The sequence below is a fragment of the Diospyros lotus genome, chromosome 1 (genome assembly GCF_014633365.1).
Source record: "Diospyros lotus cultivar Yz01 chromosome 1, ASM1463336v1, whole genome shotgun sequence".
Classification (NCBI taxonomy): Eukaryota; Viridiplantae; Streptophyta; class Magnoliopsida; order Ericales; family Ebenaceae; genus Diospyros; species Diospyros lotus.
Window position 1 is genome coordinate 31,604,477 of NC_068338.1, and position 22,097 is coordinate 31,626,573.

A 22,097-nucleotide genomic window follows, 5' to 3' on the forward strand; every position below is an offset into this window, starting at 1 on the left:
AAAGTACCGAATTTGTAAGTAGTGCAAAATAAAAATTATTCACAAAATTAATAATCTTAACTACAAAATAAATCATATACCAAGCAATTTAAAAATGTCAAGTTATGATTTAGCCAAAAAATATATATAGATATATTTAATAAATAAAATAATTTATCATGATAGTAATAAAATAACAAAATCTTTATTGAATGTAATATATAGATTTTGAAATTAAACATTGAAAATTTTGTACTGAATCTACGTATTTTTTCACTTGTAAGGAACTGAATGAAGGGCAGTAGTGTTGGACAACTGCAAGGATTTTGGATGAGATGTCTCTGTGGATTGTCGAGAACATAAAAGATGAACTTTTTTTATTATAGAGATATGATCAGAGCGGTTCCTAGAAAATTATATGAAAGCCCACATCAGATAGCAAGTGATCATATGGATTAACTCATCAACATAGTTGACTTTTTATCATATTACTCAAGTCCCCCTCCATCTGAATTTTCATGAAATCTTCTCTCTCAAGTACTAAGATTCAAATGGAAGAAATGAAAAACAGATATGGTTATCTTGATATAAGCCACAATCAGGATGTGTTACTCTTGCCATCTAACAAATAATAAGTTCCAAGGAACTTTCCTATAATAGGCCAAAAATTTTTGCAACTTAATAAAGGCAGTGCCTTCCAACAGTGCAAATTAATTCATAGCTCTATGATGCATACCAACTAGGTAAAATCCATGCAATTTGGGAATGAAGTAGCTGAAATCTTTGGCAGCCAACCACCAATATATGGCGTAATTAGACAAACACGCTGAAAATTCACATAGGCGGCCGACTGGAACCAAGCAACTGCCCTATGAGATTGGTCACCTGAAAGAACACTTCTTGTCAACTTGCTTTCCTTTCAATCCTTTTACTTTTCTTTTATTAGGAATGAAACTAAATAAAGTATAGGAGAAGACGAAGTGTGAGAATAGCTTCTAGGAAAACAAGCACAGATATAAAGTGCATGATTAACACAGTTACTGACTGTAAAATAATTTACTTGCCCTAGAGGGGTTAGGGCTAGGCTACAGCTCAAACAAGGTTCCCATCCTCTTTCCAGTTTTCCAGCACGTAGAGACTGTTATGATCATGTGCTTAGACGGGCACGCCCCTCCATAGAAGGGAACCTTGTTTGAGCTAAAACCATGCTCAAAATTAATTTTTTTTTTTTTCAAAAAGACAAGTCTAGTGGGAGAAACAACAAAATATGAACCATTAGATTAAGGGTAAAAAATAAAAATTCCCATAATGTTACTCTATCTATTCCACAAACCAAACAAAATCAAAAGATATTGCGCATGAAATAATCCACCACTACCTGCCAGTACTTTGAGACGCAACGGTCAATGCAGCTATTTTCCCCCATGTTCAGCTCACCTTCCTTGTACCTGAAAAGGAGAGAATGAATTTTGATACAGATGGCAAATAGATTGACAACACATCCTATGATGAGAGGAAATTGACGCCAGAAGGAATGATACAATGCTCAATTGTGAAACTAGATTGATTACATTCAACAGAACCCTCTTGACAGATTCCATGGCTCATACATACATGAGAATTAGAGGAAAGGAAAAAAGAGGAAAATCAACCATCAGCTTACCTTTTCTCAATGCACTTATTGAAACACGTGTGCGTAAGCCTGGATCAAAGCAAAAAAGTTAATTCACTTTTGTGTGCATGCACGAGAATATGGATTGAACATTTGCCTGGATTAAAAGAATAGGAAGGACGCATGCTTTTCCAAACTGGCGACCCTCACAATTTTAGATCCAAAGTTCAACTCATTTATAGTTCTGCATCATAATTTAGGACCCCAACAATATATTACACGCGAAAATGAAAGGCTACGATCATTTTAACAAGGTCATGCTCTTAGAAAAGACTGAGTTCATAATACATGAAGCATAAGAAACATACAAAGATGTAAAATCTACCAGATTTTTTTTTATCAACTACGATTAACTCACATGCTCTCATCACATGAAGTTGTGGACCTACAAGGCCACTGTACGATATAACACATTAAGGTTCCATTCTATATGTAATTCAGTTCTTAATAAATTAGACAAACTCAACAATTAAACAAACGCATGCACTTGGGTTTTTCACTCGAGCGTCTCTGTGCCTACCACGAACTAGCCTAGACATGGATGTAGTTACTTTCGTTTGCTTAAGCATTATATGAACGACTTGACAACATGCTAATATACATCATTACATCTAAAATATTAAGACAAATTTACAGAGATGTTGCAAAATTGAAAAGTTAAGCAACCTACTTGTTGAACAATTCAACCCTATACTCCATCTCCTTCTCCGCCATACCAAAGATCTGCAATTTCACCCAGAATCGAGTTTATGATCAAACCCCATTAACAAGGAAATTCAACTTTCAGATAAAAAATCTTTTAACAATTCAATAAAAAAATAAACAGAGTAAATCCCGAAATCAACAGAAATTACTTCCTCACGTAAATAAAACAGAACCATTTCATTCCTCAATATATATATATATATATACGAAAACAAAAATAAAAATGCTAAAGAACATAGAGGCACAAATCGTTATGAGCAAGAATTAAGGTGAGCACCTGTTCCTTTTCCATCTGATTAGGCGGGCGGTCGTTGGCAGCCATAGTAATTAGACTCTGAAGCAGCAAGAGAAAGTCACTCGACCTTGGGAAGAAAGACAAATTCCAGAACGTTTGTAGGCTTCAAATTTTTACTCCACAAGAAAACCTCTAAAAATGATGTTTGATGGGATCGTTACCTTCACGACAAACAGAGAACAGAATCCACCGACGCTGTTCAAAACCCTACCCAGACTTGTGATTGTAGTCGCCAAAGGATGGGGTTTTAGGACTTCCAAGTATTAGCACTTTTTGCATTCCAATTACATGTATTATCAGTTTTTCCCCTTTAAATTTCAAGCTCATCTTTTTAACATTGAATCACGATAAATTTGTGGAAATGAGATTTTCGTGTCGCTGGGTTACAACATGAAAGTAATTTTAAGTTTTTATAAAAAAAAGAAAAAGGAGTTCTGAGAAAAGAAAGAAAAGATCAGTAAAAATGTGAATTTTTCAATAATTACACTTAACACTCCAAAACTTTTATTAAATTACAGTATATACCGTTTATGTTTTAATCAGGAAAAAACTTAAAAAATTAAAATTTAAAATATTTCTCTTTAAAGTTTTGGCCTTTTTCTATTTTTATTGCTATAAATTGGGTGTAACCAGCATATGTCTATGGCGTGGGACATCTAGGGTTTATTGAGAAACTGATACAGTTTTAAGAAGCGATTCCGAGAAGACGGAGAAAATCGATTAGGGCGCCGCCGAGGTACGCTTGATTTCGACTGCTAAAAGAAGGTTCAGATTCGATATAGATACAAACACACTTCCGTGCGTGAATTTTCTTGGAAAATTGCTTCTTTTTATATTTCTGTTCGTATTTGCTCGGTTCATTTATGGCAAGTATGAAACAACACTGGGTACTGGGGCTTTAGGGGAAGATTTGCAATGTGCGTCATACAACGAGATTTCTGGTGATTACTTTTGTGATTAGCTTTCATGAAAATTTTCTTTGTTTCTGTCCAGAACTGTTGGTTGTGGTGATGGAGCACGGGTCGTTCCAGGACCAATCGGCGTCAACGTTTTCTTTGGCTGATGAGGATCATACACTCGCAAATTCCCTCAGATTCATTCTCAATCAAGAGTCGGTATCCTATTATTGTATTAATTGTGGAGTTTTATTTATGTTATTTCCAACTTCATGTATGCTTAATGCTTACTAAATTCAACACTTTGACCTGAGTAAATTCAATACTTTGATCTTTTTAGGCATTAGTACTTCTACTCCTTTCATCTGTCAGTTTGTGCTCTCTTATTTATTTATTTAGTTAGTTGCTTAGTTGTTATTATTATTCTTATTATTGTGCAGGGAAAGAGAAAAGGCTAATCTGTTATATATGATTTTGATTCTATGGCTGACTTGCTCTTAGAAGTTTTTCTCTTCGTAAACAAGTAGAACAACCCCCTGGCCAGCCGTCTCCAGGGAAGAAGAAATGTGGTTTGCTATTAAAATATAGTTAAAACAATTACTATTGCCAGAGCAGTAGTAGCTTCTTCTTTCTCAAGTATTATCTCTTGAGGCTATGCATCCTAGTCCAACTGTTCTCAGAAACAGCTACTTGTTCCCCCACAGCAGGCCACATAAGGCTATCTTATAAATAAAGAAAAAATGCAAGAGAAACTAAAAGGGAAAGAAGTCCAATATGGTAGCAGCTTTCCATTTGACTTGGTTCAAGCTCTGGATTGCAGTGAAGTACATGGACCAAAAGATGATCAAATTCTTTTTGGATGTGATATCCAAAACTAGGTTTGATAGGGGAAAGTGATATGTGCTAAATAATGAGTTTTTTTTTTTTTTTTCTCTTGCACAATAGCAATAGTTGTCAAGTATGCTCTATGTATGGTTGAGTTTGTGAAAGAGTATGTGGGCAACCAAACTTGGTCCTGGTCTACGACTTAAAGTATATAGGCGGGTCGAAACAACCTTGTATTCCTCCAGGTGATCTAATTATTATTATAATTATTATAACTGTGATGATTTTACATCTGCTTTTAGCACTTGGTACGTATTGATTTTTGCATTCACTGTGCAATAGATAATTTTGACATGGTTTCTGTTTTGAAGGAAATGTGGTGTGAACATTCCTTGTTTAATTTGATTGACTAGGTTTTGTTTAATAATTACTCAGCCCATTTAATGTTATTGTGCAGCCCAAGGGTAACATTCTGTGGGTACAGCATTCCTCATCCTTCAGATGCTCGAGTAAATATCAGAGTACAGACAACAGGTAAAGCTTGTTTCTTCCTACTGTTTTTCTGCTCTGGCAATTCTAAAAGTTCTAGCATCTGGAGCTGCATTTTTCCTTGGCATGATTGCTGTTACGGTTCAATCTTGAACTTCTCTATTGCTGAAATCAAGCCAAAAAGAAAAAATCATCAATATGGCTTTAGCAAAGCTTGTCACATCCTGATAATATCTTTAGAAGTTTGTATATCCACCTCAACCTTTATGATTATTGATCTATTTGATGCTTTTACCACCTGATGCAGGAGCATATTCTTGATTTAATAATGTTTTTATGCTTTTAAGAGTTTAGCTTTTGGGTAGTATCTATGTTATTAGTTTTAATATGTAGTCATATGTAGTTTATTTGTATTATTAGATTTACTATGTAGTCATATGTAGTATATTTGTATTATTAGTCTATGTTATTAGAAGGATTCGTTTGTGATCAACAATTCGGATTTATTATTGATGTAACTAGTATAAATAGCTTTCTGATACACTTTACAGGCAACCATCTTTACTCATTCAACTTTTGAGGCTTTCTTAAACCTTAATTTTCAGATCATTGTCCCAGCTTTGATTTTACACTGTTCTAGCCCTAATTCTACTCTTCGTTTTCTGATTCTTCATCTCACTGTGTCACCACCACCATAACATTGGGGCATTCTATCCATGAGTACTGAGTAGGGATGGCTAAGGATGACTCCGCTGAAGACTTTCTAGTGCTTGCTGAAACACTGGCTTCTTGTCATAGTTGTAGCATGGATGCCGTCTGAATACATTTCTTAGAAAACATTGTTTATGGCCATCATTGACACTCAAGGAAATCAGCTACTCCTTTGGTGTCACCTTGGATAAGTGTCTGGACCTGTTTGACGTGTTGTCTTTTTAGGCAGCTTGCAAATATAGAAGACTCTTGAATTGCTTTATCATTAGATGCTTTTTAGTTGATCTCAATCCTCTAGGAAATGATCTTTGAGGTAATAGTCAATGCGAGAACTTCCTAGTGCCCCACTTCTCTAAATTATTGGTGGCTGCTACTTGGAATTATGCAGGTGATCCGGCTAGTGAGGTATTTAAGGATTCATGCCAAGACTTGATGCTCATGTGCCAGCATGTAAGAACTACCTTTGACCAGGCTATCACTGATTTCAAAAGTTCCCGATCTCTCGAGACAATGGACGTTAAGCATTAGAAGAAAATATAATACTGTGAATGTTTGCTGTGAGAATTAGTGGCCATTTCCATTTTGTGACAATAGACAATTCGTTTCAGTTTTGCTCATTTGGAAATCTTGTTTGTTATTCATATGCCAAGATAAGATATTCCGATGAAATGATAGGTCAGTACTGCATTATAGTGGCCATTTCTATCTTGGAAGTTGATCTGGTTATGATTACAAATCCTCTGGCCTTCCATGATAAATGATCTTGGGTCACGCGGACGGATTGGCAAAAAATAGCCCATACAAAAATGGGCTAGAAATGGGTATTTCTTCACATCCTTTTTCTGCTTGTTTTACTTGTGATGTGATGGATTATTGAATTTGAGGTCATGAGAAATATCACGTGACGAAGATCTATAATAAGTTTCTAATCAGATACTAGAACTCAGAGAAACAAGTGAAGACATGCACATGCCAAGATAAAACCAGTCATGTGTTTTCCAACTTTACTAAGGAATCTCAAGGGAGATGTTCTTCTTGATTCAATAATTTTCAAGGGAGATGTTCTTCTTGATTCAATAATTTTTAAGTCGAATGCAAGGGCAGGACAGTCATTTTGCCTCGGCCCTTACACTCTTTTTGAGAGCAGCTCCTATTACAGTGACCGATTGTGTTTTATCAAATGATTCAAGGCATTGTAGGAAGTGTCACCTTCCCTCACAGAGAGCTCTTGACATGGGGAACAAGGCCGGCATATCATTGAAACTCCTTCAGTAATGCTTTCCAAGATCGAGTTCCAGCCTCAGTGGCTGCCAAATCCCCCCGCCCTGCGCGCACTCCTTCTCTGACTGTTGCTGGAACTCCTCTGGCAGCAGCTCGATCCACTCTGAGCTGCAAACCGAGCCATGGCAAATCACCCACAAGGCTGGTTGCTGTTGGCCACAGCCCCCAGGCCATCTCTGTCATGGCTTTCTTGTCCATCCAACTCAAAGTTCCCAAAGCTTAACGTAAATAACTGAGGCTGGGGCTTGCCTGTCAAGCCACGAGATGCAGCTTTCATCTTCTTTCAGTAAGCTAGTCGAGGACATTGGTGGGGCAATTTTGTGCAAAGGGCCTATTATGGTGGGGCAATTTTCTTTCAGTAAACTTGGAAATATTGCTGGAACACTGCCAGTGATGCATGCTCAAGGTCCTCTATGGTGTTCCAAATTATCGCCGAGGAAAGTTACCACCGAGGCAGCATTGGTGGTGCGCAGCCTGATGGACGACAGCTTAAGATGATCGGCGAAGTCGTCCGAGAGAAGTACATGAGGTGGTCGTAGATTATGCAGGCGATTTATTAAGAAGCCATGATCATCGGAACCAGAAGCTGCTGCAACGGATCTTTGCAGTTGGCGTTAAGATCCATTACAAGAGTAAATAAATTCTTGGGAGGTGTCGACGCCCCGGCAAGAGGAATCGGAAGGAATGGGAAATGGGGATGGTTGGAAGGATGAGGAGAACTGAATTGAGTGTGGATAACTGTGATGGAGAAGCCGTTGGAGTGAAGAATACTGCCCAGTTCAACCATTGGAGGCAATTAGATTTAACACTATCCTTCTTCCTTGGCTTCTTCCCTTCTCTCTCTCTCCCTCTCTGTGGTTCCTGTGCTTAGCTAGTTTGGTTGTTTCGTGGTTTTGGCCACCATTAGGAAAATGCATCTTTATCTCATTGTTGTCGATGCCAGCTAATGTGATGCTGAAAGATGGATGCTCATTTGCAGCAACTGAGTTTGTCTGCCACTTGGACATATTTTTTTTTAATGAGAATCAATGTGTCGTTTCCTATAGTAAAAAATTGCCACTTATTCGGGGTATTTAGGTACTAAAGCCGTCTTTGGAGATCTTTAAAAATAACAGGAAGAAAGAAACAAATCTGGATGGTAATTCCTCCATAACTTCTTTTTACCTTTTTCAGTAGATTTAAAAAAGATGCTCTGCTCATGATTGAAATCTGGAATTCAATTAGATTTAACTGATTCAGTAAATCGCATGCTAAGCCAATCCAACTGATCACAACAAGAAGCACTCCCAATTTCATGGCAGGAAAACAAAATCAGAACCACGGAATGTTAGATTAACGTATATCCCTAATAATTACTTTTATGACATTAATTCCATGTCCGAGCACAACCAGGAGATACTTCCATATATAATTTAATTTGGCATGAGAACATGTAATTAAAACAGTACAAGATGTGGATACCGGCCGGCTCCACTTGAAAGTAAATACAGGTCCCTTCTCATTCAGGATAGAACATTGAAGTGAAAGAGCCAAGAAATAACGAATGCAAACACCATGCAAGCGAGCAGTACATTCATGACTCGGCGCCCGTGCCAGAAGTTTCGGGTCTCTGCAAGGAGCAAAGGGCCTGTCTGCACCGCAGCAGCGCTTGCTGTTGTGCCATTTGCCTCGTTAACCTGCTCTCCAACAATGTTAAGAGCTGTGGCTCCACAAATCTCACAGGTCCTGCGTATATTGTGAATGTACATAGATTACTAACTAAGCTGCGAAAAAATCAAATGAAATGACTAGAATGGATGCATTTGATACGGAGCATGTATCTATGGTGGATCAAAATCAAGATAGGATGATGAATTCTCTAATAAAAGACGAGCAATCTTGGTTGTTTCCATTCATTCATTCACTACAGTAGACTTTTTGAGTGCCATATGCATGTCACATAACAAGCATTTCTTTTTGCAGCTGACAAGCTTTGAATCAAGCCAAAATGTAACTACCATTATGTCTCATCTTCTCCTTGTCACAGCCCAATTTTACATTCCTAGTCTAATGAAAAGGTCTTGGATATGTTACTCAGTTCTAAGTGTGCAAAAGTTAATTTAGGTGAGGACGGTTTTAAGTGAGAGCTTGTAATGTCATAGGGGGTACAAAGCTGGCATGGTAGCCCACTGCCAAAACTAATACTTTTGGGTGAAAGTCCATGGTGGTATATACTACTGCTTGAATTCGAAACTGGTTATAAAAAGAGAGTTACCACACAAACGTGAATAACTTAAATTAGAAAAACAGCAATTGGAAGTACGTGGGCCTTAGTTTTAAGAAGCCATTTAATGAAGTTCAAGGTTAAATTCGATCTTAAAATTATGCTTCCATAATGTCGTTAGCTCTTGGAATCAAGATTTTTATGTTTTATATTGTCACAGGAGTACAGGTACTCACTGTAATTCCAATACTTCTTAGGGTATGACTGACTTAACATGGAATTGTATCAGGTCTTGACTAATATGACTAGCTCTTTTGGACTAGTAATCCTAATAGGATGAAAAGAAACCTAGCAACCAAATAAATAGGCAAGTAATCCATGTATTTAATAGGACGAGGTCGTGGAATTTGTCAGAAGCTTCTAAAGCCTTGTGTAAAGCATGAAGAAACATCAGGTCTAGGGTAATTTCTGAAGAGCTCCACCAAGAGATGGTTAGTTCCTTTTTGTGCTATTCTCTACTGCTTTATTAACATCAGCGTTCACTATCATTGTTCATCACTCAAACCTTACCTGCCAAGCTTTAAATAGTGGGTTCTCTCACTCCTTTACCTTCAAGTGAATACCTAATGCCATAATAAGAGGCTACCAAAATCTTTATGCTACTTAATATTTGAAATTTCATCACCTACTCATTTCAAGATTTAGCTAGATTTCACCCACTCCATCAACAGACCTCACTCAGACATTCAACCTTTCAAAACCTTTGACATCTAAGTGCCCTCCAACTGAATCCACCAAAAGATCATTTTAGCCACCTTATGTCATTTCCAAGTTCACAAAATGGAAGCCACGTCAAAGCCGCAAGGCATGATTTATGATAAAAACACAGATGGGTGGGTTGACAACAATTCTACTGCAATTACATGACTCAAATTGAAAGCATGTTGTTTATTCTTTATTCTATATAGTCCTTTTGTTGTTCTAATATTCAGTACATGTTCTACGGGGAATAAGATCATTACAGAGAGAGTTAAATTTAGTAAGCTAAAATTTTTAACAGCAAAGAAGGACTAGTTTATTCTAAGAAATCCAGCTAATAGATGAGCTAGAATTCCTGTACAATATCTTTGCAAAGCAAGGTATATTTTAGAAGATAAAAATGACTAGAATTTTACCTGGTACCGAGTTTTAAATACACCATGCATGTTGACAAAAGAGGATTCCACCTCTATCTATGTGCAGCTGCAAACTATTACTTATCTTTCTTTCCTTTGGTAAAATTTCCAATCGAGCTTAAGGTCAAGGTTTATTGATGCAGTCAAGTCTGTTGCTTTATTGGAGCCCACATTCTCAGCTGTCACTTCATATCACAGTGAACTTAATAGCCTCGTTAGGTTAAAAGTTTTACCAATTAATTATGGGGCAACATGTGGTAACCACAAATTTTGTTTTTATCCATCATTTGTACTCTATTAAATGGTTTGGTTCTATTTGATACCAAATGACGATAAATTGGCAAAAGAGCAAGGACAATGATGAAAATGACATGAAAGCAGCAAAAGCTGGGAAGATAAAGCATGGTTAACAGAAAGAAGTCAACCACAAAACAGAGTGCCTCAAAACACTTCAATGAGGGAATTATGTAGCTTTTTGTGATTGTATTCTCCCATAATGACACATGAAATTAAATCTTTGTCAGTAAAGCGGGGAAGGGTCTCTATTTTGCTGGTGCACAAGGTTCTTTATTTTGCAAAAAAGGATTGTTTCTGTAACTCAAATATGTGACATTTCCATTTTCAAATGAACAATTTTATTGCTGCTACCAAGGTTTGCCCTCTCCCAAACTTAAAAACAAGTCATGACTACCATTAACTGCAAAGGAAATTCCTTGCTGACCAAATTCAGCTCCTATTCAAAACATGAGTGAAATTCATTGGCAAAGCCATCTGGCTTGAGTGGTACTTTGATCTAGGTAACACTTTATTGATTTAGTGGAAGAAAAAGTAGAGAGTTTCTGTATTCTGCACTTTCCCAGATGTGAACCTAGGTGAATATAGTTCAAAGAACCAAGATACTAGGTTTCAAGACCCTCAATGCAATTAGATTCCCAACTTGTTGAGATAAACAAGTGACAGAAAGAAAAGCAAGCAACAGCATCTAATTGTCATGGCACACATGATATAAAACAGATTCCGAAGCACTTTTAGTTCATCAATGGAGATAGCCAACCATTGGGTGACCCTAAAATTGCACACAAACATCAGACCCCAGCATAAGAACCTAGGTGAATATAGTTCAAAGAACCAAGATACTAGGTTTCAAGACCCTCAATGCAATTAGATTCCCAACTTGTTGAGATAAACAAGTGACAGAAAGAAAAGCAAGCAACAGCATCTAATTGTCATGGCACACATGATATAAAACAGATTCCGAAGCACTTTTAGTTCATCAATGGAGATAGCCAACCATTGGGTGACCCTAAAATTGCACACAAACATCAGACCCCAGCATAAGAATTATTCTTCATATCTTTTTTCTATTGCATAGAAGCAGCAAAAGAGTTTCGGAAGATAGAACAGATGTACATGTAAAAGGGAATCTGAAAAATCAAGTTCTGCAACATTGATAACCAAAATAATAGTAGCTAATTAAGAACAAACAGATGCACATAAAAAATTTTCTCAAGAGCATATCAAGATTTATGACAAATTCACCACTAAGACTAACTAAGCTAATCACACTTCACAAGACAAAGCATATGATTGAACTTACGTGTTGCCTCTGATCTTGAACCAGGTGTCAGCACATTGCTTGTGTGCAGCTGCCAAATCGCCCTTACAAGAACACCCCAGTTCGATCGGGAGCCCGGATTCCTGATCACCACTACCGCCCACCAAATTCAGATGACAAATTCTACAATCTCTCTCCTCCTTACCCGAATGCACCTTAGTCTCTAGCTCCCCGCTCTCCAAATCCACATCCTCCGACGAACACAATGAAGGCGACGACCCTCCGGCCAAAACCCTCTCGATCTCGGAGAACCCGCATTCGTCGAACGAGCCGCCACGGGTGGAACCCACCGGCGAGTGCCAGGACTGGCCGTCCTCGGCGTCAGAGTCGGAGAAGCAGAGACTCCCGTCCCCGTCCGTGGTGGTCTCGCTGCTCAAGGCCACAGAACTCCTGCGCCGCTGGCGACGGTGACGGCGGCAGCCACCAGACTCTATATCAGCAGCAGCAAGAACATTCTCTGCGCTTGACATTTTGCAGAAACATGGAACAAGAACAAGAGGGCGTGAAACCGTGAATGAATGAATGAATGAATGGTCAGTCGGAGCTCAAATAGAAAAGGGTTAACTTCTTAGACCCATCATCACAGACACAGTCACAGAGAGAGAGAGAGAGAGAGAGAGGAGCAGGTGGGCTATCTTTTCTTTTGCTTTCTTTTTCTTTCAGTTTTCTGTTCATATTTTCTTTCTTTCTGTTTTTTTGTTTCTGCGAAATTGTTTGTATTATATACAAATTGGGTGTGGCAGTAGAATTTGAAAAGGATACGCAAGGAAAGGAAATGAAGGAAGGAAGAGGACTCGGAGAGAGACGCAAACACTGAAGGGACTACGAGTGGAGTGGGGGTGGGGTACTTGTACTTGGGGCTCCGCTAGGAGGACTACTGCTACTGCTCCTGCTGCTCCTATTACTACTCCTACTCCTACTGGTACCACTGCAAGTATAATCGTCATCATCCATTCAAACTTCGATCTCTGTGCTCTCTCTCTCTCTCTCTCCCCCTTATTTTCGCATTATGCCACACTGTTTTCTGCGCTTCTCACTTCTACTCTCTACTCTCTCCTCACTCACTTCTTCAGCTTCTTTATCTGTTTTCACCGAGCCCCATTCAACTCCAAATTCAGTAAATTCTTTACTCTCCGGGGACCGCTAAAAGTACTCCTTTTTAGTGTTATGTTTTTGAGAATTCTGGGAAGGAAAGGAAATACGGTAGAGAAGAAAGAAAAGGAAACAAAGGGGGTGTTATTTTCCTCTTATTATTAATATATTTAATATGAATATAAAATATTTTTCCATTTATTTTATTTCTTCTTCTCTCACTTCTTTTGCACTGTCATATATTGTCTTCTCATTCATTTCCCTTATATATTAGGCACATCCTTGGTTTGTTTTCTTTCTTTAGATTTGATTTTAGCTTATTTTATATTATTCGTGTTTCGACATTTAAAGTAAAAGGCTTTGAATTATTTTAACCCAAAAAGAAGGTAGATGTGTACGGGGGGAACAGATCTTTGGCAGAAGGATTGCAGAGTATCTCTGCCGTCTGATTTCAATCCTGCTCACCTGCTCTGCCTGCGATGGTAAGTTCAATTACAATATCATTAAAATAAGCTATTTTCATTCATCTTTAATGTATTATTATATTGTTGATGTTAATTTGAGCAGGAGCAGGAGCTAAAGCCTCACCGGAGCTCTTAATTTGAGCCTTTGCACGCCGCCGATTAACGCTCTTCTCAGCCTTCCATAATCCCGGCAAATATGTTCCTGTAAGTTTCAACAATCATTGTTGATGTTAAAGCCAGACATATTAGACAATTTGTCCTGCAAGAGCCAGATATCTTCATTCATGTGAGTTGAAGAAGATCTTCGGCGAGAGCTAACAAGCAGGGGCGCAGAGCTTGGCAATGAATCGAGGCTCGAGGAGAGAGCCCGTGGAGATGCCGGCGGAGTATCAGTCGAGCCCGCATACGTTGATGCAGTGGTCGTTTCGTTTCCGATCCATTCCGGCATGTTATTGACTGCAACCCTGGAGGATTTGCACTGGTATCCCACGTTGCCGTCGCCGGAGGTGAAAGCCTCCAGCAAGCATCGACCGCCGGAAGACGAGATTGAGAAGGAGCACACCCCGACGGGCAACTCTTCGCAGACAATCTCACCTGCATAAAGTACTAGTACGGTTCACCTATTATAGTTAAATCAGGGTTTATTAATGGACAGACAATCCCAACTAGATTAGGTTTCCTGTGCCTATCATAATCCCTCACAATTGACAATCAAATATAAATTTAAGGAGTTATTTGGTAGAACAGAAAGAATTGGAGGCGTCAGGCATGGGTTCCCGAGAGCTACTCGCAGGAACCAAGAAGAGAATTAAAATCATTGCGTTGGAAATGTTTTTTTGGTTAAGGCATTATCACTCTCATTTGTTCAATTCCACGATTTTAGTATTTTCACTGTTTAATTCCACGATTTCAGCAGAAAAGATAAATCAAGAAATCCAACAGGTTTCCACCCATAGCACAACCATATTGAAAATGTTTTTGATAAATAGAAGAGAAGGGAAAGGGATGTGTCATGTGTGGTTGGTCACAGTTTGGACGGGGAAGATGGTGTTCGTTATATAGACAAGGTGAATGATCAAAACTCAAGCCTTTACAGAACAGAGGATTTGGGGTATAATGATGTTTGAAAGGTGGTCTGATGATGGATTTGCATTTTGGGCTACTCTGTTCGTTTTTAAATTACTCTTCCCTTCTCTTACTTCAATTTGAATACAAAAATCTCCTCTTCCGTTGAATACAAAACCATATATGTAGTTCTATGTTGCCTTCTGATCCCAGTTCTGTTTGCTCTGTTGATTCGTAGGCCACACCACCCACCCACACATTCACAGTGGTTTATTTCCGTATGAATTGATACATTCCTCTCCTCTCGTTTTCTGAAAATAGAACTTTGATATGTGTGATTATCAAAGTCAATATGATCTGCCATTTATATGCCTAACAAGAGGTGAAGGAAATAAACCAAAGATAGCGCGGAGGAGAAAAACAATTGAGCCAAGCTAAATTGCCAACAGCCCCTGGTTGAATCTCCCCTGCACAATAATAAGTCGAAGAAAATAAATAAATGCATAATCAAGTTAAGTTGCAAGAGTTGTTTATAATTGTTATGCTGCCACAACTGATGTTAGTGAGTCGAACAGGGCAAAGTTAGCTAGTTTCATGAATTGATCAATAATTGCAGTATGTGTTCATGCATTCCAGAGAGAGCGAGAAAGAGAGATTGAAATATGGGGCCACAATGGAAAAAAAAAAAAACCTTCAATGAAGGTAAAGAAGAAACATGGCCAAAATGGATCTATAAAGAAACCGTATAGAAGGCTGACATTTGGAAATAACACCCCCATTGTCCCAACGCTCATGCCTACTACCCCAAACACAGGAAATACAAGATACTATGTTAAGCATTGAAAGCATCCATAACTAAGAACTCTTGTGAAGAATTCTGTCCCATTAACCAGAACTACAGAACTCTAGTGGTTGCAATGTGAGAAGCTAGTCGGTGGTTGAAGACTAAAGAAATGAATTCAAGCTGCTTGAACTTCTGGTTTTGGGGAGATCTCATCTGTCTTTTTTGAGTTTGGAATGTATCTCCAACATCGCTTGTGAACTCCGCTTATTTTCTTTGGAGCATCTGCAACTGGCGAACCTGCATGATTCGTTTAGCATTAAGGGAATATTCAGAGTGAAATTCAAACTTTAACCATTCTCATGAATTTGATTAGCAATTCCCAAGGTTAGTCATTACAAATATCAGACCTAGACAACTTGCTGAAAGTGGAGCATTCACTTTTTTTAAGTAGTACATTGTTTTTTCTTTTGCAGTTAACAGATATAGAAGCAGAAGCAATCAAAATCAGCAGATTTGACATCTATCATTCTCTTACTCCCGCCCTTTCAATAGAAACCTAAGGTTCTTACCCCATAAAACATTCATGCTGCTAGATTATTGCAAATTCACTCCCTTGTCCTCCTGCTGCTTTACTACATCGATCATGCATATTCTAATCGTGCAATAGGATATTGTCTAATATTCCCTTGCTTCCATGGAACCCACCACCAAAATATCCAGAACTACTATTGCTTTCTTTATGAAGTCCAACAAGAACCCTTGTGTACCCTTCATTTTCTTTCAAAGTTTAATTAGAATAGGTACTCTTGTTTGTATTTACTGCGCACCAGCCATTAGCTTCAATTCGTACAATCAATTGCAAAAAGAAACCTGAATTCATCAATAGATCTGTATTATTGGTTATGGGGACTGAGTTCAGAAGACTTAGACTGTGCAGTTGACACATCCCCCCCCCCAAAAAAAAAAATCAGAAAAAGATAGGATAATGCTAAGTTTCTCACAAGAGAAGAAACAAGGTGAAGGGAGCAAGAAAGATAATAAGGAAGATCATCTTAGTAAACCCTCTGAGAAAAAACAAGATACAACAAAAACTAGAAGAAAATACTTGCAATAATATATTGGATACCAGTTACAACCAGCAAATTTAGTAAAAGCATGAGTTTTTCTGGCTGGAGCCCCACAACTAATACGCTGACAACCATTATCTGAACTTTAAATCGGAACTACAGGTTTCAGGCCAATTTCTCTGGCAGAGATGTTTTTTAGCAGTTTGTAAAAAATGAACAAAAAAGAAAATAGTAGGAGAGGAGCCAGCCTGACAGACTCGACAGTTAATTAACCCAATTTTAAACATCAACACTCAATTGCTTCTAAATTTGTACAACAAACTGGTTCCACAAATCCCTTGAACCCTAATGGCTATCAAGTAGTCATGATTGTCCAATGTCAAAACCGCTTATGTAAAAAGACGCCTCCCAAGCAATAGTTAATACTACAGCAATGCATGTTTTCCAGTTGTAATTTCAAAGACGAGAGTTTCAGCTATTTTTTACGGTCTTGACAGTCCACAAAAGGAGTGTGAAGAGGTATCAAAAGTTGTATGTGTTTATTCCCAAAAAACCTCCATCAACAGCATCATACTTATCCAAAGCATACGGCCAATTTGAAGAGATAGTAAGCTACAAAAAGTTCCATCAATTCAACTACATATCTAGGGGTCACAAACGAACAACAGCAAATCCATATTTGTTCATATTATATAGGACATCAAGATGAGGATGCGAACATATTTTATGAGTTAGAACCTCTCAGTATAAAGAATTGACAATGGAAATTAGCTGCTTGCTGGCTGAGAAAGAATTCAACTTCCTATGAAAAAATTGAAGACGTTAATAATTTGCTAGGTTAAGCAATCATGATCATTGTCACTCGTTGAGCTCAATAAGAAAGCAAAAACTCTGGGAGCTTCAAAACCATTACCGCTCACCATCAGAAAATTCTTAACAAATTTGGGACTACAAATTTATGTGTATTGGACGACTAAAATAATTAGAATGTGGCTTAGCTTAGGCCTGGAGCAACCTTTACAAGGAAATAACTTTATCGGGTCAACCACAAGGGCCTTCACATAAGTACTTATATTCAGCAATTACATGTTTCCTATTTCACATTCACTCAACTTGCTATAATATTTGTACATGATAATGTACGAAAGAACCGTGGAAGTCACCAGAGAAAATGTAAAAATGAAGCCTAATCAGGTCTTGACACCTACATTCTCATTTTTTGGACTTCAGCAAATAGAAAACCCCTACCCAACAAACCCGATAGAACAATTGTCTTATGTGGTTAATTCTTCCCCGGCGATGTTACAAATTCTAGCAGTTCTGGAGAAAGGAAATATGGAAAATCGAAATAAAAACAAGACTGAGACTCAACAAGGAAGAATATAAAATATAACTGACCATCCTTATAAGCCATTCCCCAAGCCTTGCCATGCCTACCATCCTGCCAAAAATAACAAACAAATAAACACCGAGAACGTCTATTAAAACAAATGTAAACTAAATCCACAAGAGGAAAACACGTGCACACCTTGTAGAGATTGAGCTTGGTGATCTGATAAGAAACGTTGGTCCAATGCGTCTTGGCCATGTGGTAGCCGATTCCCCAATTGGGTAGAAACTGGGCCACCTCGAATAAGTTCTTCTTCTTCTTCTTCCGCTTCGGCTTCTTCGCAGCAGAGGTAGGGTTTGCAGAGGCGGCAGTAGAATAAGAAGAAGAGCAGCCGCTTCGGAGGAAGCTGAGTGATAGCCTAAAGAAGCTAGCTGATCTCTCCGCTGAAGCTGCTCTGTTTGCGAGAATGCTGGCCATTTTGAGATGCTTTCTCTTGCTCACGCTTCCTTTCTCCCTCGCCGCGTGCGCCCTAAACCCTGAATTCCATTTCGCAGTGGAAAGTTTAGTTTATGACTTTACGTAATAGCCTCCTTTTTTTAATTAATTTCAGATTACCCCCTTTATTTTGTGAATTCCCGGCAGCGGCCAGGTAGATCATCAAATTGCTGAACCTTTTTTTTTTTTTTTTTCCTTTGTGGAAACTAATATTACTTGATTTTTATTTTTGTTTTCATCCCTAAAAGATCTGGACGCATTAAAATTTGACTGATTTGAATTGGTTTCACAAACAAATTATTTCCGTCTCTTATTCATTTTTGTCACATCAAAAGTAATGCATAACAAAATATTACTCCAATCATTGATAATGGTATAATGAATATTTCTCCATTTAGGTAAAGTTTGTTAAATGAATAAAATAAAATTATATTAAAATAAAGTTAAAATATTTTTTGAACCAATATATAATATGATTAAGATAAGGATAGAAAGTAAAATATTTTTATTAAATTATTTATTAAATTTTTTATAATACAGTAGAGGATATATGCGTTATTTTTTTTTATCTGTAAGATCTAAAATATACTTATTTTAAAAGAGAAAGATATAAACATATCTGAAAAATGTTAGATAAGAAATTATGTAATTTTTTTTTAAGGTTCGTCAAACAAATTTAACAAATACATTAAGAAGAACAAAAAATTAAAATATTTGTCATTATTTTATATTTTTTAATCTATATTTTTATTAACAAACAATAACCTTAAGAAATTGCAAGTTTTGTACGAATTTAAATGTTTTGTATAATTTGGGCTTTAAATGGAAGGCCAAAAATTGTTGATGGCCATGAGTTCCAATGATCAAAATATACTTGTATTCATAACGACAAGCAGCATTGCCAAACAATAATACCAGGGGCGGATGATGCAGGGGGGCTGGGCTGTGGCTGGACTTTTATATATATATATATATATATATATATATTACTATTGTATATATATTTTGAAAACTATATATATTCTAAGTACGAAGCATATTTTCAGGAAAGAGGCAGCACTTAAAAAAAGTATATTATTTCAGAAGTTTCATATTTCAAAATGAGTAATGGTTTAAGAACAAATTATTGATGCTTCAGCGAGGACAAGTTAGTTTTCAACTACACAGAGGAGCTGCTGGTGGTGGTTTAAGAACAAATTATTGATGCTTCAGCGATCCCCCCCAAGAGAGCAAGAAGAATGAAGAAGAATTTCTCGAAACCATGTCTCTCTCTCTCGTTAACATGTCATATATATATATATATATATAATATAATAAATGACGTTTCTTCTTATATTTTGTTTAGCAAAATATAATAATAATAATAATAAACTTTGACCAATATAGAGCGCGCTACAATTTGAAACACAGATCTAAATAATAATAATAATAATAATAATAATATATAAACGGAACGGGTAGTTGAGGTTACAACCATATACTACTGTTACTACTAACTACCACTACTCCTGATACTCCTCCTCCTCTTCCTCTTCTTCATACTCTCCTTCCTCATCCGCCGTTGCATCTTGATACTGCTGATACTCCGACACCAAGTCATTCATGTTGCTCTCCGCCTCCGTGAACTCCATCTCGTCCATCCCCTCCCCCGTGTACCAGTGCAAGAACGCCTTCCTCCTGAACATCGCCGTGAACTGCTCGCTCACTCGCCTGAACATCTCCTGAATTGACGTCGAGTTTCCGATGAAGGTCGACGCCATTTTCAGGCCCGTAGGAGGGATGTCACACACCGTCGACTTCACGTTGTGGGGAATCCACTCCACGAAGTAGGACGAGTTCTTGTTCTGAACGTTCAGCATCTGCTCGTCCACCTCCTTGGTGCTCATCTTGCCTCTGAACATGGCCGATGCCGTCAGGTACCGCCCGTGCCGGGGATCGGCCGCGCACATCATGTTCTTGGAGTCCCACATTTGCTGGGTGAGCTCCGGGACTGTCAAGGCCCGGTATTGCTGAGAGCCCCGGGAGGTGAGAGGGGCGAAACCCACCATGAAGAAGTGGAGCCTGGGGAATGGAATCAGGTTCACGGCGAGTTTCCGGAGGTCGGAGTTCAGCTGGCCGGGAAATCTCAGGCAACAAGTGACACCGGACATTGTTGCAGATATCAAATGGTTCAGGTCTCCAACTGTGGACAGGAATAGGGAAAAATTAGAAAATTAAACAAAGAATACTATTAGAGCTGATTTGATTAGCTAACAAATGGTATCGATAGAGAGAGAGAACTTACAACTTGGGGTGGTGAGTTTGAGGGTCCGGAAGCAAATGTCATACAAGGCCTCGTTGTCTAGAACCATGCACTCGTCTGCATTTTCGACCAGTTGGTGAACAGACAAGGTCGCGTTATAAGGCTCAACGACTGTATCCGAGACCTTCGGAGAAGGGAAAACGGAGAATGTCAGCATCATTCTATCAGGGTATTCTTCCCGAATCTTCGAAATCAGAAGGGTCCCCATTCCAGATCCCGTCCCTCCTCCCAAAGAATGGCACACCTGAAAACCTGTAAATCAAACAACTCACTGATTAAACAAAACCCATCTGTATATGATATGATAGGTTTCCAGAGGAGAAAAGGAGGCAGATTTTCTCTGCATAATATTTCTGTATCTACCTTGCAAGCAGTCACAATTCTCTGCTTCCTTGCGGACGACATCGAGAACAGAGTCGATCAACTCTGCGCCCTCGGTGTAGTGGCCTTTAGCCCAGTTGTTCCCGGCGCCAGACTGGCCGAAGACGAAGTTGTCCGGGCGGAAAATCTGGCCGTAGGGGCCGGATCGGACGCTATCCATGGTGCCGGGCTCCAAATCCATGAGCACGGCTCTAGGAACAAAGCGGCCGCAGCTCGCTTCGTTGTAGTAGACATTGACCCTCTCGAGTTGAAGATCAGAGTCGCCGTGGTAGCGGCCGGTGGGGTCGATGCCGTGCTCGGTGCAGACCACTTCCCAGAACTTGGATCCGATCTGGTTGCCGCACTGGCCACCCTGGATGTGGAGAATTTCACGCATCTTTGCTTTGTTGTTCAAAGGAAGATGGACGACTGGGAAGAAGAGAGAGAAGAGGGAAAACGAGACGAGAGATTGAATGGAGAATACGGAAAGGGATGTGATTATAAAGACGCTTTTTCTTTTTCTTTTTCTTTTTGGTTTTTCTGCAACGGCTCTGAATGCAGGCAGGTTTGAATTTTGAACGCCTGGGAATTGGTGGCCAGGTGGCTCCGCGCTTTAGAGGGTCTAACGGGCAGAAGAGCAACGGTTGGATTGAATTAGAACTAGATGACAGCTAGTTGCATGAATATTTTTCAAATTATGGGTTGGGATTGAATTTAAAGAGCTGAAGGTGAGACTGATTAACGTCTAAAAATAATTCATGGTTGGCCTTGGGGCAGTTATTTAAATCGTAAAATCGATCCTTCATTTCATAATAATTCAAAATTCCACCATAAATAAATAAACAATAAAGAGATTTTCACACTTGAAATTATTAATATTAGCCACACCCTGCCTTTAGCACTCTTAGCATACTGATAGAGCTTTGTTTTTTTCTTTTTCCTTTTTTCGCTACTGAAAAATATTCCTTTCTCAATTTACGTGGCGGCACGGAAATTGACACGTGAAGCCTCCAAAACATGAACACACTAATATCCACCTTAATAACCCCTACAACTACACTTATAAATATCTATTTTTTATTATTAAGTTTATAAAACATATACCGACAACTTGCGAACAAACAGACCTAGGCACGTCACTAGATGATATTGGAAGAAAAATACAGATTACCCATAATAAAATAGTTATTGGTACAAATTATGTATGCCAAATTCCCAATTTATGCTCACAATGCAACACAAAAAAAAAAAAAAAAATCTTATTTCTTAGGAAATCAAGGAGAAACCCAATA

At 38.4% G+C, this 22,097-nt stretch overlaps 5 protein-coding genes across 7 annotated transcripts in view; 1 reads left to right on the top strand and 4 right to left on the bottom strand.

Moving 5' to 3' along the window:
* Positions 1 to 540: 540 nt before the first annotated feature.
* On the bottom strand, positions 541 to 2,914 carry LOC127812836 (mitochondrial import inner membrane translocase subunit TIM10-like). Of its 3 annotated transcripts, XM_052353370.1 has the most exons (6): positions 2,813 to 2,914; positions 2,634 to 2,718; positions 2,322 to 2,374; positions 1,643 to 1,681; positions 1,355 to 1,427; positions 541 to 864 (listed from the first exon to the last, which is right to left on the bottom strand). In XM_052353370.1, exons 2-6 carry the CDS (start codon positions 2,676 to 2,678, stop codon positions 814 to 816), a joined length of 261 nt encoding a protein of 86 aa, XP_052209330.1. In that variant the 5' UTR covers positions 2,679 to 2,718; positions 2,813 to 2,914; the 3' UTR covers positions 541 to 813. The 3 variants fall into 3 exon arrangements, with proteins under 3 accessions (XP_052209330.1, XP_052209335.1, XP_052209325.1); XM_052353375.1 differs by having other exon boundaries at positions 1,358 to 1,427; positions 2,634 to 2,858; XM_052353365.1 differs by having other exon boundaries at positions 2,634 to 2,858.
* Positions 2,915 to 3,253: 339 nt separating this feature from the next.
* Positions 3,254 to 6,271, top strand: LOC127812826 (uncharacterized). Its single transcript, XM_052353356.1, has 4 exons — positions 3,254 to 3,387; positions 3,645 to 3,762; positions 4,830 to 4,906; positions 5,961 to 6,271. Exons 2-4 carry the CDS (start codon positions 3,662 to 3,664, stop codon positions 6,098 to 6,100), a joined length of 318 nt encoding a protein of 105 aa, XP_052209316.1. The 5' UTR covers positions 3,254 to 3,387; positions 3,645 to 3,661; the 3' UTR covers positions 6,101 to 6,271.
* Positions 6,272 to 8,259: 1,988 nt separating this feature from the next.
* On the bottom strand, positions 8,260 to 13,409 carry LOC127812811 (uncharacterized). The gene is made up of 2 exons (XM_052353341.1): positions 11,829 to 13,409; positions 8,260 to 8,578 (listed from the first exon to the last, which is right to left on the bottom strand). Exons 1-2 carry the CDS (start codon positions 12,314 to 12,316, stop codon positions 8,356 to 8,358), a joined length of 711 nt encoding a protein of 236 aa, XP_052209301.1. The 5' UTR covers positions 12,317 to 13,409; the 3' UTR covers positions 8,260 to 8,355.
* Positions 13,410 to 15,164: 1,755 nt separating this feature from the next.
* On the bottom strand, positions 15,165 to 18,207 carry LOC127812818 (uncharacterized). The gene is made up of 3 exons (XM_052353347.1): positions 17,847 to 18,207; positions 17,717 to 17,759; positions 15,165 to 15,548 (listed from the first exon to the last, which is right to left on the bottom strand). Exons 1-3 carry the CDS (start codon positions 18,123 to 18,125, stop codon positions 15,427 to 15,429), a joined length of 444 nt encoding a protein of 147 aa, XP_052209307.1. The 5' UTR covers positions 18,126 to 18,207; the 3' UTR covers positions 15,165 to 15,426.
* A 1,354-nt stretch (positions 18,208 to 19,561) lies between these two features.
* LOC127812742 (tubulin beta-2 chain) overlaps positions 19,562 to 22,097 on the bottom strand; it is a 34,317-nt gene continuing 31,781 nt past the window's right edge. Inside the window, exons 4-6 of the mRNA XM_052353327.1 lie at positions 20,809 to 21,427; positions 20,428 to 20,697; positions 19,562 to 20,325 (exon numbers count right to left, since the gene is read on the bottom strand). Of these exons, the coding sequence (XP_052209287.1) occupies positions 19,646 to 20,325; positions 20,428 to 20,697; positions 20,809 to 21,202 (1,344 nt within the window). The 5' untranslated portion in view covers positions 21,203 to 21,427 and the 3' untranslated portion in view covers positions 19,562 to 19,645. The remainder of the gene's footprint in view (positions 20,326 to 20,427; positions 20,698 to 20,808; positions 21,428 to 22,097) is intronic.

Bases quoted from the DNA above. Each gene is read 5' to 3' on its own strand.
- LOC127812836 (XM_052353370.1), bottom strand. From the start codon at position 2,678: ATGGCTGCCAACGACCGCCCGCCTAATCAGATGGAAAAGGAACAG. The intron at 2,375-2,633 runs GTGCTCACCTTA...GTGAAATTGCAG, and splicing joins ATCAGATGGAAAAGGAACAG to ATCTTTGGTATGGCGGAGAA. The intron at 865-1,354 runs GTGGTGGATTAT...GTGTTCTTTCAG, and splicing joins TCTCAAAGTACTGGCAGGTA to GTGACCAATCTCATAGGGCA.
- LOC127812826 (XM_052353356.1), top strand. From the start codon at position 3,662: ATGGAGCACGGGTCGTTCCAGGACCAATCGGCGTCAACGTTTTCTTTG. The intron at 3,763-4,829 runs GTCGGTATCCTA...GTTATTGTGCAG, and splicing joins AGATTCATTCTCAATCAAGA to CCCAAGGGTAACATTCTGTG. The intron at 4,907-5,960 runs GTAAAGCTTGTT...GGAATTATGCAG, and splicing joins TATCAGAGTACAGACAACAG to GTGATCCGGCTAGTGAGGTA.
- LOC127812811 (XM_052353341.1), bottom strand. From the start codon at position 12,316: ATGTCAAGCGCAGAGAATGTTCTTGCTGCTGCTGATATAGAGTCTGGT. The intron at 8,579-11,828 runs GTAAGTTCAATC...CAATATACGCAG, and splicing joins TTCAAGATCAGAGGCAACAC to GACCTGTGAGATTTGTGGAG.
- LOC127812818 (XM_052353347.1), bottom strand. From the start codon at position 18,125: ATGGCCAGCATTCTCGCAAACAGAGCAGCTTCAGCGGAGAGATCAGCT. The intron at 17,760-17,846 runs GTGTGCACGTGT...TATTTTTGGCAG, and splicing joins CCAAGCTCAATCTCTACAAG to GATGGTAGGCATGGCAAGGC. The intron at 15,549-17,716 runs GTCAGTTATATT...CGAATCATGCAG, and splicing joins GGGAATGGCTTATAAGGATG to GTTCGCCAGTTGCAGATGCT.